This window comes from Sinocyclocheilus anshuiensis, unplaced genomic scaffold (genome assembly GCF_001515605.1).
Source record: "Sinocyclocheilus anshuiensis isolate Anshui unplaced genomic scaffold, SAMN03320099.WGS_v1.1 scaffold1141, whole genome shotgun sequence".
Taxonomy (NCBI): Eukaryota; Metazoa; Chordata; class Actinopteri; order Cypriniformes; family Cyprinidae; genus Sinocyclocheilus; species Sinocyclocheilus anshuiensis.
In genome coordinates, this window is record NW_015554222.1 from 164,410 (window position 1) to 177,587 (window position 13,178).

General features: G+C 35.7%; 3 protein-coding genes across 6 annotated transcripts in view; 1 reads left to right on the plus strand and 2 right to left on the minus strand.

Annotated features, from left to right (window-relative positions):
• The window catches only part of LOC107671150 (carnitine O-palmitoyltransferase 1, liver isoform-like), an 8,721-nt gene extending 6,679 nt beyond the window's left edge, over window positions 1-2,042 (plus strand). Inside the window, exons 16-19 of one of the 2 annotated variants that reach the window (XM_016464007.1) lie at window positions 176-328; window positions 411-524; window positions 635-727; window positions 1,469-2,042. In XM_016464007.1, the coding sequence (XP_016319493.1) occupies window positions 176-328; window positions 411-524; window positions 635-727; window positions 1,469-1,552 (444 nt within the window). In that variant the 3' untranslated portion in view covers window positions 1,553-2,042. Of the gene's footprint in view, window positions 1-175; window positions 329-410; window positions 525-634; window positions 728-1,468 lie in introns of those variants that run through there. The other variant, XM_016464008.1, reaches the window with a different exon arrangement.
• Window positions 2,043-2,132: 90 nt separating this feature from the next.
• Window positions 2,133-8,446, minus strand: LOC107671154 (selenide, water dikinase 1-like). 3 transcript variants are annotated; one of them, XM_016464015.1, is made up of 9 exons: window positions 8,198-8,446; window positions 6,666-6,909; window positions 5,828-5,931; window positions 5,616-5,723; window positions 4,907-5,061; window positions 4,724-4,814; window positions 4,544-4,643; window positions 4,254-4,466; window positions 2,133-2,994 (listed from the first exon to the last, which is right to left on the minus strand). In XM_016464015.1, the coding sequence occupies exons 2-9, from the start codon at window positions 6,856-6,858 to the stop codon at window positions 2,780-2,782; spliced, it is 1,179 nt and encodes a 392-aa protein (XP_016319501.1). In that variant the 5' UTR covers window positions 6,859-6,909; window positions 8,198-8,446; the 3' UTR covers window positions 2,133-2,779. The 3 variants fall into 3 exon arrangements, with proteins under 3 accessions (XP_016319501.1, XP_016319503.1, XP_016319502.1); XM_016464017.1 differs by lacking the exon at window positions 8,198-8,446 and adding an exon at window positions 8,071-8,088; XM_016464016.1 differs by lacking the exon at window positions 8,198-8,446 and adding an exon at window positions 7,060-7,456.
• Window positions 8,447-10,224: 1,778 nt separating this feature from the next.
• LOC107671152 (BEN domain-containing protein 7-like) overlaps window positions 10,225-13,178 on the minus strand; it is a 7,875-nt gene continuing 4,921 nt past the window's right edge. Inside the window, exons 6-10 of the mRNA XM_016464013.1 lie at window positions 12,083-12,308; window positions 11,326-11,439; window positions 11,059-11,100; window positions 10,812-10,859; window positions 10,225-10,738 (exon numbers count right to left, since the gene is read on the minus strand). Coding sequence (XP_016319499.1) covers window positions 10,689-10,738; window positions 10,812-10,859; window positions 11,059-11,100; window positions 11,326-11,439; window positions 12,083-12,308 — 480 coding nt within the window. The 3' untranslated portion in view covers window positions 10,225-10,688. The remainder of the gene's footprint in view (window positions 10,739-10,811; window positions 10,860-11,058; window positions 11,101-11,325; window positions 11,440-12,082; window positions 12,309-13,178) is intronic.

Here is a 13,178-nt window from a genome sequence, read left to right on the forward strand (position 1 = left end):
TTTTATGGTCATATACACCTAGGATGCCTCGGGGGTGAGTAAAACGCAGCCTAATTTTCATTTTTGGGTGAACTAACCCTTTAAGCAATGGTATATGCTTTGATTTGAAAATCTGTATTCATTTGAACCTTTTTGAAATTTAAATTGACCTGTCTGACTTTTTCTTGTTTACCAGAATGAGCAAAGGTTGGCGCTCTTCAAAAAAGCTGCAGATAAACATCAGAACATGTACCGCCTGGCCATGACAGGAGCCGGGATTGATCGCCATCTCTTCTGCCTCTACATTGTGTCCAAAGTAATGGGCATTGACTCACCCTTCCTCAAACAGGTCTGTAGAAGTCTGTTCATGAGCGTAAAATATGACATACCTGTTTAGTTTTGCTTAAGTCAAGGACACCTTCTTTTGATAGGTTTTGTCAGAGCCCTGGCGCCTCTCCACCAGTCAGACCCCTCAACAGCAGCTCAATCTCATCGACATTCAGAAGTTTCCCAAATATGTGGGAGCTGGAGGCGGCTTTGGGCCTGTGAGTTTCACTCACACCTCCTACAGTACACAACGTGTCATTGTAACAAGTTTCGTGAATGAATGAACCTGACATCTGATCATTTTTCATTTAAAACTTTTTATATGCAGGTTGCTGATGACGGTTATGGTGTTTCTTACATCATTGTCGACGAGAATCTCATTACATTCCACATTTCCAGCAAGTTCTCCAGCCCCGAGACGGTAAGAGAATTTTAAACTTTGGCATTTTTCTTAAGTGCCACTTGTGTATACATGATCCTGACAAATAAATTAAGGCCATACATTATTCAGATATAGACCATTGTTATGTTCACACCAAGAACAATAATTAATAGTGTCCAAACCAACGGACGATAAATTTCTGTTTACGTAAGCAGCGCGCGCACAGCGTTTTAAAACTTTGGTTGTCGTTATAGTTACCGTTCGGTTTTAGCATTTGATTTATCATTTGAGATTTTTTGAACACAAGTATTATTTCTTTTAATTTGTTATTGTAATAGATTTATATATTGAATGAATCACTTTATTTTTGTTATAGTTAATGCTTCATCGATTTTTTTGCATTTAATATTTAATTAATCATTACAGTTTTATTATTTGGTCATTTGAGGATTTTAATTTTATGAAAAATAAAATCACTTTTATAGTTCTTGGTGCAAACAAGCCTTTCTAACGTAATAACACAAAGTTCAGATGCTGATCAAACGGGAAAAATAACGATTTGAGTTCATCCAAAAGTTCATACAAAATAAGTAAAAATAAAAAATTCTGTCATCATGTATTCAATCTCAAATATTTCAAAGCTCATGACTTCCATGAAACAAATTAGTTAAAGAAAATTCTGGATTAAATATTAATCCAGTTATTCTCATGAATACATATGCTGATTTAGTATCACTATAGCACACTTACCTTAGACTGTCTTTTCCTCTCTGTCCTCAGGACTCGTTCCGCTTTGGGCAGAACATCAGGCAGGCCATGCTGGACATAAAAGCTCTATTCAACCTGAAAGAGAAGAAGATGTGACTCCTAAAAACAGAAAGCTTCAATTTCAAAGCTGACCCAAACTGAAAGCACCAGTTTAAGGATAATAATCTGAACAAGCACCACAAATAGCAACCAGTAGGTTATGTTAGTATTAAATAAACATGTATATAATATATTGTAGTTATTTATAGCAAAAAAACAGTTTAGTGAATCAGTGCACCAGATATTTTAGAGCAAAAGGGATCTATGCTGGGGAAAAGAAAGTGTAAAAACAAATACTGTATTTAATTGTAAATATTTTAGCATGTAGTCTTTGGCAAATGACTGTAAATTGTGCATATTTACTTCTAAAATGTTGAATTTACTCTGCACTTAATTAAACTGAAAAACTGTACACAAAAATCTGGATCTTAATCACACACACACACTTTTCAAGAATTAAAAAAAAAGAACTGATTTATTGGTGGGGTTTCAATGCATATATATATAATGATTAGCAAATATGAGAGCACGAGAAAGTATGACCTTTGTACAGAATATAAAAACAGCTCTACCACAGAACAGAACTAATGATGTTCATGTGAAACAGTGAATATCACACAATATAAACTGCATCTCCAATGTTTAGCACATTCTTTGAGAAACTTCAGCACCTCCATTAAAGGCAGGAGTGCATTTCCCAAAATACGAGGACTTGATTTATTAGAGAGGTATTACCTTGGATTCCTTCAGTCTAACGTTTCCACCGAACAGAGATGGAGGATTATTTAATCCGACAAACGAGGGATAATACAAAAGTAAAAAAGCAATCTTTTCCCGACTCTTCCTCGTCACTGCAGCTTCATTAACTATTTTTTCGAGGCAAAGATTATGATGTGAACTACCACATGGGCTGTGCATACTAAGAGGAAAGGCTAAAACACACCATGGCTAAGTATGAAACCGCAGGTGATGTGTGAGCAGAAGAAATTTGGAAGTAATCAACAGTGCCAGGTAAGTATTATACTATTAATTATTCGTTCAACTTGGAAGCTGCCTCACAATCAGGTGCATGTTCGGTTAATGAAACAGAAAACTATAGACATAAAAAGGCAATTGAATTTTCTTTGTGAAATGTTCTTCTGCTTTATAACTGTGTCCATGTAGAGGAATCTGCCCCGAAGGCCAAGGTGGGCAGACGTTTTATATATCATTACTTTGATATATTTTCAGCTGAGGCTAGAGTACACTAGCCATTCGGGCCGCTCAGGGGTCACGGGGTCAGGTCTAAGACGTGGCTCCCGGGGTGGTGTTGACATTCTGTGTGCCCACTTGCGGTGCGACTTCGATGATGCGGGGTTTGTCGATGATGCGTGCCGTACGGTTGCCTTTCTCTACGATGCCGATGATCCAGGCCTGGTGACCCTCGCCGTACTTGGGAGATTTGATCTCGGCGCAAAAACGGGCCGCTTGCTCACGTGGAAGACAGATCAGCAAACCTCCTACAGAAAAATACAAGAGACATTTGTTTAGATTCAGACTCATGTTTTCTGCAAAGATAAAGTGAATGTGTAATAACAGCTTATTAAGAACACTTTAACACAGAGATAAAATGCATGTACAGTGGGATCCAAATGTCTTGAGACCACATTGAAAACATTTCTCCCTATTTGAACTTGAACATAATAAAAACAGAAAGCCATAGCATGAAGAAAAAAAAACATTCAAATAAAATGAAAGAATCTTGAAAAAAAAAAAAATACAGTTTCCACAAAAATATGAAGCAGACAAACTGTTTTCAACATTGATGATGATAATAATAATAAGACATGTTTCTTTATCAGCAAATCAGCATATTCGAATGATTTCTAAAGGATCTTGTGACACTGAAGACTGGAGTAATGATACTAAAAATTCAGCTTCGCATCACAGAAATAAATGTCATTTTAAAAGATATTCGAATAGAAAACATCTATTCTGAATTGCAATCATATTTCACAATATAACAGTTTTTACTGTATTTTTGATTAAATAAATGCAGCCTTGCTGACGCATAAAAGACTTCTAAAATAATCTTACCAACACCAAACTTTTGAATGGCACTGTATATAATTACAATAATTTTAATACTTTTTTTAGTAGATTTTATTTTTGTTTTATTCATATATAAAATGCCTGTTTTTTTATTCAATTAGAAATCAAATATTATTTGATTATTTTTCATTTATTATTATTTCCTTATACAGTTTTCATCATGTATAAAATGTCAAATGTCAAAAAAACAATAAATAAAAACCATTTTTAAAAAGCATTGTCCTTTTTTTCACATTCATTTTTAAAATTGGTGTTATTTTTTTATTCTTTTTGGGGTTTTTTTCCACATATAAATTGCATGTTTTTTTATTCAGTTAGAAATTAAATTATAGTTTATTATTTTAAATTGATCATTATTTCATTATACAGTTTTTATCATGTATAAAATGTAAAATGTGGAAAATTCATTTAAAATAAAAACAATTTTAAAGAACATTTTCCTTTTTTCTATATTATTTTTTATTTATTTATTCGTTTTTTAATTGTTTATTATTTTTGTTTATCATAGATAAAATGCATAAGATTTTTATTAAACTAGAATTTTAATTATATGAGTATTTTTCATGTGTTATTATTTCATTATACAGTTTTCATCATGATGTATAAAATTCATTAAATAAATAAGTAGCATTTTTAACAAAGGTGCACCACAGGTCTGATCTTATACCTGAGGTCTCCGGGCAGGTGCCGTGCATAAGGCCAAACATGTTGCCGCAAGCTTTGCTGACAGCGGCCATCTTGGCGAGAACCGGCAAGTTGTGAATGACGAAGGACACCTCTGTGCGCTGCTGCCGGGCCAGATTCTGAGCGTGACCCAGGATCCCAAACCCTGTTATGTCAGTTGCTGCGTGTGCATTGAAGGTGTGCATCAGCCCGGCCGCTGGACAGAGACACAGATAAAGGTCAAACGCCTGCTGAATCTGGTATTTATGAGCCGCACACACGTCACATACTGACCTGTTCTGTTGAGTCGAGCCATGTTCAGCATGGCCTCCTGATAAGCCAGTTCAACATCCTCCTGAGAGACGACCAACTTTATCTTATTCCATTTCTCTGGCTGAGACCGAAAGAAAGATGGTAAGCAGTTAGACTCTGTCCAAGCTATAATATGAAACTACAAATGTCTAAAACGCTCACAATGTCCAGCCACTGGTGCACTGCGACCGCCACTTGTGTTCCTAGAGGTTTGGTGAGAACCAGCACGTCCCCTGGTACTGCATTATCTGGCCTTTAAAAACACATGCACAAAATTAGAGGAATGGACTGACATTTTAATTAAGCATGTGTTAACAACAGGCAAGAGTGCATAAAATTACTTACATAATGAACTCATTAGGTTGGCACACTGTTGTGGCCACGCCTCCCAGGACTATCCAAGGATTTATAACAGTCTGACCTCCTGTAACGGAGGTTCCCGCCTCCTCGGATGCATCCTTAAACCCCTGGATGATCAGAGGCATGACCTTATCACGCTCCTACAAAACACACGCAAGTAATGTGATTTCTGTTTTGGATACCTATATCATCACCTTCTGAAAATACCACATTTTTAACCATGTAAAGCCTGGTATATCAGTATAACACAAATAGATTTTTTCTTTTTCATTAAATAGTACAGTTTATTATATAGTATGATATAGTAAGAACATGGAGCTTATTCTTGAGGGAAAAACAGCTCAATTTTATTCAAAGGCCTAAAGTGAGCAGAAATATGCAATGTGGAGCAGTTGCTGCATTTATATGGCCGAAAAGAAAGATGAAATTCTGATAACTTGTGAAGTAAACCAATGAGATCTTTATTACAGTATTGCAGACTACGTACAAAAATGCATATAAATATCAGTTGCCACTCTATATTATATTGGAGTGCTTAGTTTTACAATTTAAGCTCTGTAGTTTTTATTGTAAGGGGGAAAATATCTGGCATAATGCAATGCAATACAATGATGATTGAGAGATGGAAAAATAAACGTTCTTCAAAAGCCTGATGGATCATATTTGATACTAAAGGCTTTTTCCTCTGTCTCACCTTCTCTGTGAGTTTGTTGCTGACACCAAGAAGCATCAGCATGTTATCGCACTCCGTTACCCCCATGGCATACAGGTCACTCAGCACATTGGCACAAGCAATTCTCCCCTAGAAACCAAGAGAATTCATAGAAGAAGAAAAAAACATCAGATTGTGACAAATTTTCAGTTTATGCATTTGATCTTTTATGATATTCTAAAGTGAGTACTTACCATCATATATGGGTCGTCCACTATGGGGTAGATATAGTCTGTGGTCTGCACAAGTGACAAGCCTCCATGTCTCAACGGAATCACACAGGTGTCCATACCAACACCTGTTTTACATAAACATTGTTATTTCAAATGATTTTAGTATTTTGTCTGAAGTGTTGAAGCTTAAAGGTTCATGCAAATACAAGGTCTGTTTTCTTTTCCACAAATTAAAGTCATAAAGGTTTAGAAATTACATGAAGGTCTAAATAATGATAGATTTTTCTCATTTTGGTGAACTGTTCCTTTAAAGGGGTCATATGATGCGATTTCAAGTTTTCCTTTCTCTTTGGAGTGTTACAAGCTGATTGTGCATAGATAAGATCCCTGAAGTTGCAAAGACTAAAGTCTCAAAACCAAAGAGATATTCTTTATCAAAGTTAAGACTCTGCCACGCCCCCCTAAAACGGCTCGTTCTAACACGCCCCCACATATCTACCTCACTATGTGGAAATATTAGCATAATGCCGCCCAAATGTTCACGCAAAGAAAGAAGGCGTGGTTTCAGCGCTTGTCGGAAGGAGGGACTTTGTAGAAAACCAAGCGTTTGAGAAAGGCGGGGCATATAGGACCTACAATAATTTACAGTATTTGAAAAATAATGTGTTTTTTGAACATTAAAGCATGTCAACATATTCTGTTACACCAAATACACCAAATAATGATCTTTAAAAAAGTATCATATGACCCCTTTAAGTAATTGTTTTGGGGTTTTTTCTTCTGGGCAGACTAATGAAAGAGCGTTTAAAAATCTTAAAAGCCTTCATTTCCAGTTGTGAGTGTGTGTATAGTTATGTACCTAGCCTGGGCATTACAGCCCCAAGGAACTGCTCATCTTCCTGATAATGGTTTTCCTGCAGGGATTCTAGAAGTTTCTGGAGCACATCTTGAGGAACTTTGCAGCCCGTTCCCTTGAGCTCTGTGAAGCGTGTTAGTCTGAAGTTCTTGTCGAGTTCATAACTCTCCGGGTTAAAAGATTCCCGCACCGACATGTTTAAAAGCGTCAGCCAACAACACCACCTTCACACTATGGTAAAGTCAATCTGAAGAAGAAATAAACACATTAAAGTGTGTAAAGGGATACAAGATGAGGACATTAAGTGTGACCATGCAAACAACATGCCATAATAATATAGAATGAATATTCTACTGTTTCACCCCAAACATGAATCAAAATAATGCATGTTTTGTACAAATGTCTTTGCAAAGATGCTCAGAGGTGATCCTCCCCTTTAAATACATCAGCTCTGTTCAAAGCTCTTGCTGAGCTGAATTCACTGTCCAGCCTGCTTTGTTTACATGGCCATGTTTCTGTTTAGCTGTCCTGCTCATTACTGCATATAGAACAAAGCACTCAAGCATATAACGCATTCTGTTTTTTATTTAGATTTTATGTGCTGTGATAATTAATGTGTTCTTTCCAAAATAGATAAAGTAATTCATTTCTATGAGCAAATATGTGGGTTTCGGGTTCTTGGAATTCTATATTGATGTGGCGCGCGCTCTCTGTCCAAGATAGAATCTGCTTTAGTGATTCGGTTCGTTTGAAGAGTTCGCGACTCGGTTTTTTAGCCATAACCCAAGAGTTCCCAAAGGTCTCCGCGCAACTGTTTTTATTGAGCACAACAAATATATTACATGTATAATGGCGATTTAGACACTTAACTAATACAGTAGACTGCGAAAATATGTATTTAGAACATCAGCACACAATTAAAATAGAATGCGTTTATTGAATTGTTTCTCTTTTATTCATTTTTGGTATGCAAGATTACCAACACACGCGAAAAAAAAGGGCTTGACTTTATAGAGTTGCATTTATGAATGCAAAGACAAAAAAGAATCAACAATAACACATCACGTACAGTTGAGTCAAGCGCTTGTTTGAACAAGTCACTAAAAAGAATCATCAAATGAACGATTCCCTCAAGAATCACTAAAACCGCTGCACGCGCCGATCCAACGCAACGCCTTCCGCTGCTCGATTACATTTAATCGCTTCTAATATACGATATAGTTTATGCATGCTAAGAAGAAAACGCTTATAAAGTAAAATGAATCAAATAATAAGAGAAGCAAGCCGGCCGAACTGTTTATAAAAATGTCGGCGGTGGAAAAAATTAACCCTTAAAGCGCCCGCGCCATGATTGCAGTGTGCACAACTGAGAAATAATATAACATTTAAATTATTTGGTGCACTTTACACAAATTCCGCAGATTATGTCTTCTACTGGAATAATTAAGATAGCTCTCCTCACAAGTAATGCATTGTGGCACAGTTATATTCGTGCCCCATTTCCCCTTTAATTGTGTTGTTCAGTTTGCGCTTACCGGTTTTGCTCGATACAAGAGACGCGACGATCCCGCAATGCACCGCGCGCAGAAGGGGCGCCTGGAAAATGTGCCTGAATAGATTGACACTGAATTCAATACCCTTTTTATTGACGAACAGCACCATATTCACGATATGTACGAGATTATATTAACAGCTCAGGCGGTGATATGTCCCTTCCGAAGACCGATGCGAGCTAATAAGTGTTTCTGAGGAGATATTTGAATTAAAAAGTCGAAATTCTACATGTGTCCTTCTTTCCCGTGTGACGTCATCGCCTCCCCTTTAAATGCGGTCGGAGTATGGCAACAAAAAATGTCCACATTAGTTTGTACCTTTAAACTTACTGTGGTCTTGCCAGTTTTGTAAAGATTTACATTCTTTTTTATTTGCTTTATTGGCATATTATTTTTGGTTACTATATAAATGATCAATTTAGTGATGATGAATGTTTTATGGTACATTTAATTATGTTTGTTTGTAAATTATACATGCAAATATACAATTTTATGAAAGAAATTAAACAATGTAGATACAAATACAAAATATTTTAACAAAGAAGCAATCAAAACCTATCCCTTACCCTTTTTCTGTTCAAGTATTTTGTGTCCTTTAAGTGTATTAATAAATAAATACATTTATTTACCAGTGTGAGGTTAAAAAAAGCAGAAAACTTAATTTAGCGATTTTTTTTTTTAATATAGACACTTTACTGTAAGTGTAAATTATGTTAGTTTATGCAAAAATAAAAAACGTTCATGAAAAAGTTTATGAAAGAAAGAAAGCATTTGAAATGAGTTTCGGTCAACCATGTAAGACACAGCCATATTTATTTGACGTCTCAGACCAAACAACTTTCCACTAATAAACATAAAGTTGAGCTTTTTTTTTAAACAGGAATATTAAAACGGAGGCCCAGACACAATATCTGTGCTCTTAAAGGAATGGTCAAGCTCTATCAGCAGCATCAGTGGCATTCATTCGGACTCATATCTCGGTTCATAAAAGCAAACATCAGTTTGAGTTTCAGTTATGCACTTACAGTGGAAGTCTATGGGGCAGTGTACAATATAAGTGCATTCCGTATTCCGTTTTTGGATTGCTTTTACAAACTGAGACACGAATCAAGCCCCAGATGCTGTCCAAACAGCTTAACTTGTTTTTAACCCGAATATTAACATGAATAGTTATTCAAGCATTTGACCATGAGGTAAAAACCCTTTGTTACACAGATGCAGGACAATGTTCATATTCACTCATTTGTACACATTCAATAGACACTAAATCCTCTTACACAGGAAGTCAAACAGTTACATGTCTACATAACCAGTCTGCCAGATTATATAACCAACAACACATTAGTAAGACTATGTGCAGCGAATATGACATTAAAGGTACAACATGTACGTTTTTTTTATTAAAATATCCAAAAACCACTAGAACAGTGTTATATATTTTGCTGACCTATGTACTTACATTATCCCAAATGTTTCAAAGAATGTTTAAATCCAGAGAAATAAGCAATTTGAACTAGTGACACGGACCGTGTCCATAGTGTCATTGTGTCGCCTGCCAATGACGTCATAACCCCTCGATTTCCGGTTTTGTTTTGTAGAAAACATAGACACTAAAGACGCTTTAATATGTTGTGCATTTTAATAGACCGGTGACGACCACACAGAGTAGCATTATAACAGAACTCAAATGTATCTAGTATGATAAAACAGCGCTGCTTTACCCCACATACGCACGACCGGAAGAAGCGGAAGCGCTAAAGTGTGGCATAATAAAAGCTCTGCTGCTTTCGAGCCGTGTGTCGCGCTCGTTCAGCGGCCTCGTTTCGCTTTGAAGGCTTTCAGCCTCACCCTGCTTCATTCTACTACGTTAATAAACCATTAGCTCATCCATGAACATGATTTCTGCCCGAGTCCCGTCGGATTGCATCGGCTGTGGGGATGAAGACTACAACTCCCATGATTCCACTCAGTCACGGTGTCATCAAACTACGCCTTTGTTTGTTTTGAATACGTGCCCTCTAGTGGCTAAAATTACATATGGTGCCTTTAAGTACTATTAATATAGAAAATGCCACATATTTCGCCAGAAAGTGTCAATAAACAGCACAGTTGTGAAATGACATCAGTTTGTTGCTTGGCATGGCAGAGTGAATTAAAGGCACAGTCATGTTTTCTCAGCAGTTCTGCTGATATTTGTTGGTGAAGCATTTGAATGAAGCTGAAAAACTACAAACACTTCCATATATTCACAGAAGACAACTAGTGACATCTGGGACAACCCACTTTAAAATGATCAAATGAGAGTACTTGTGTTATAAAAGTGTGTCTAGTGGTTGGGAGCGCCAACTGATCAGCAAAATGTTGCCATTTCCTCTCTCCATAGAGTCTCTCCATACATGCTAGACGGACAAAACTATTAAAATGACTCCTTTGCAGGGGTCGGAGGTTGCATTTTGTTGAAAACAATCTCTTCTCAGGCAGTGTCCATAGCAACTAGACATTCTGTTCTCTCATAAGCAGCACCTGCGGAACAAAAGAAAGGGTTACTTAGGAACAATGCTGCTTTTTAAGAGTGTAATATTAAAGACTGCAGTACCATTTTGTGTCACAGTTTCCACTTTATCAACAGTCTGCTGACATTTCTCTGAAAAATAACATACAGAAATACTAGTGGGAATAATATTCCAATGGAATTTTGTCCTCTGAAGTTATTTAGCATATTATTTAGAGTATCTTCAATACATGGACATCAAATATCATTCATCATGAGGTGAAGGACACTCATCAATCTGAAGAGCTTTCATTCATGCTGTGTGTGGGTTTGGGTCGTTGTGTCTGAATACCTGTTTTGTGCTGAATATCACTACTGTCTGAGGTTGTCTCTGCTGCAAATCATTAAAAATAAATCAAATAAATTATGACATTTAGGCATTTGTTAAATTGACATTTAAATGATCAATTAATTGTTTTAATAGCACTCATCTAGCAAACCATCAATCATGAAGCAACAGCTTTGTTACAACTTCGAATCCTTGGTAATGTATGACAACGCTATCTCTCTTTCTTTTTCACTTGCCTTGCATGTATTTCTCTTTCTGTCATGTTCTCACCTCTTTTTAAGCGTCGACGGGCAAGTTTAATCTGGTCTTGCAGAATCTGGACCCAGTCTCTGGGGCCAGGAAGCTTCTCAATTCCATTGGCTGTGCAATACTTTTCTGTGAACACTACATTCATACACATACAGGTGCATCTCAAATACAGATTTAAAAGTTTATATAAACTGACAAAAAGCAAAACAATAACAACGGTATAGAAAAAATGTTCACTTAGAAATTTCTAGGAAATTTAACAATTAATTACAAAGAAATGCAAGTAACAGAAATAATAATAAATATTTATTATAATACATAATAATAATAAATAAATATTTATAATAAAGATATAATACATTTCACAATTAATTACAAAGAAATGCAAGTACACAAATAATAAACATTTATTTATATATTTTATATATGCATTATTATAATATATCAAACCAACAGCTTCATGATTTTTACTCAAATTTAACATCAATTTTTTTTGAACATTTTATATTGAGTTTTATCACTTAAAACTTAACCATCTTCCTGTGAAATGTTTTGAATGAAAAATTAAATCTTTTAAATAAACACCACATGGTTTGATTTTTTATTACCTATTACCTAATGCAATGACATTTTCAAGTGTGACATTTTTAAGTGCCCAAATACTTATTAGGACCGTTATATGTATGACAGTGATAAATGTCAGGCAAAATTCATAATAATGTTCTCCTCTACACTGATGTTGTGTAAGTTCTGGTCTGGTTTAGTTACTTTCACAAACCTTTAATGGCTCCGACTATGTTTTGATCGAGTCCTTTCCTGGTGTCGTTCAGTCCTCTCTTCCTCTTGCCATTGGGCAGTGAGTTTGCCAGTGTGGTATCATCGAAGAACGCACACACCAGTTTCCTGAAGAGCAGGCTGCCAGAGCGAGTGTAGTTCAGTACGATAGAGTCCAACTGTGCTTTAGGAATAAATACGTCATAATCCTCGGCCAACTGCACCTCCGGCTGGGAGAGACAGACGGGCGAGATATTAATAAAAGGAATTAATACAAACTCATGCACTTAGGAATTAACACATACATTGACACACAAACTGTAATCATCCAAAATTTGACTTTTAGGCAGGTGAGACAAAAGAAGATCATATTAATAATACTTTCTGAGACATATACATACACACTCTTGTCAGAATAAACGCATAACCTTGACAACTGTGAAACCATATTTATATACACTCCTTCTCCTTCTGATTCTATCCTTCACTCATTCTGCTGAGAGAGGGAGACACGGCCGGCCATCAGTCTCATGGATGCAAACATGGCCCAAAATCAGAACTTGCCAAGAGTGAAAATGTGCATTGGCAAAAAAAATAAATAAAACAAAGTTACTGGCTAGCTGAATGCTTCTTTTTAAAGAATTTAATCATGCAAGCTTTTAAAATCACAGTTGGTATATATATATATATATATATATATATATGTGTGTGTGTGTGTATATATATATATATATATATATATATATATAGGGACTTAACTATGTAGTATAATTATTTCAAATGTATATATATATTATATATATATATATATATATATATATATAGGGACTTAACTATGTAGTATAATTATTTCAAATGTATATATATATATATATATATATGCACTACCTAGTTAAGTCCCTAGTTAACTAAGCAATATCACAAAAGCACAATTACATAATACAAAAGTTGCCAATTATTTTATCTGCTTTTGTCCTGCCAATGAAAATAGTTCCGGACAAAATCACATCAACAGAACTGAATAACATACTCATAGATCGATTACAAAACTATACAGGTATTCAAGGGCAGGCTTTAAGATGGTTTAGATCCTACCTATC

Bases quoted from the DNA above. Each gene is read 5' to 3' on its own strand.
- LOC107671154 (XM_016464015.1), bottom strand. From the start codon at position 6,858: ATGTCGGTGCGGGAATCTTTTAACCCGGAGAGTTATGAACTCGACAAG. The intron at 4,644-4,723 runs GTGAGCGTTTTA...TTTCGGTCTCAG, and splicing joins TGCACCAGTGGCTGGACATT to CCAGAGAAATGGAATAAGAT. The intron at 2,995-4,253 runs GTATAAGATCAG...ATTTTTCTGTAG, and splicing joins CACCTGCCCGGAGACCTCAG to GAGGTTTGCTGATCTGTCTT.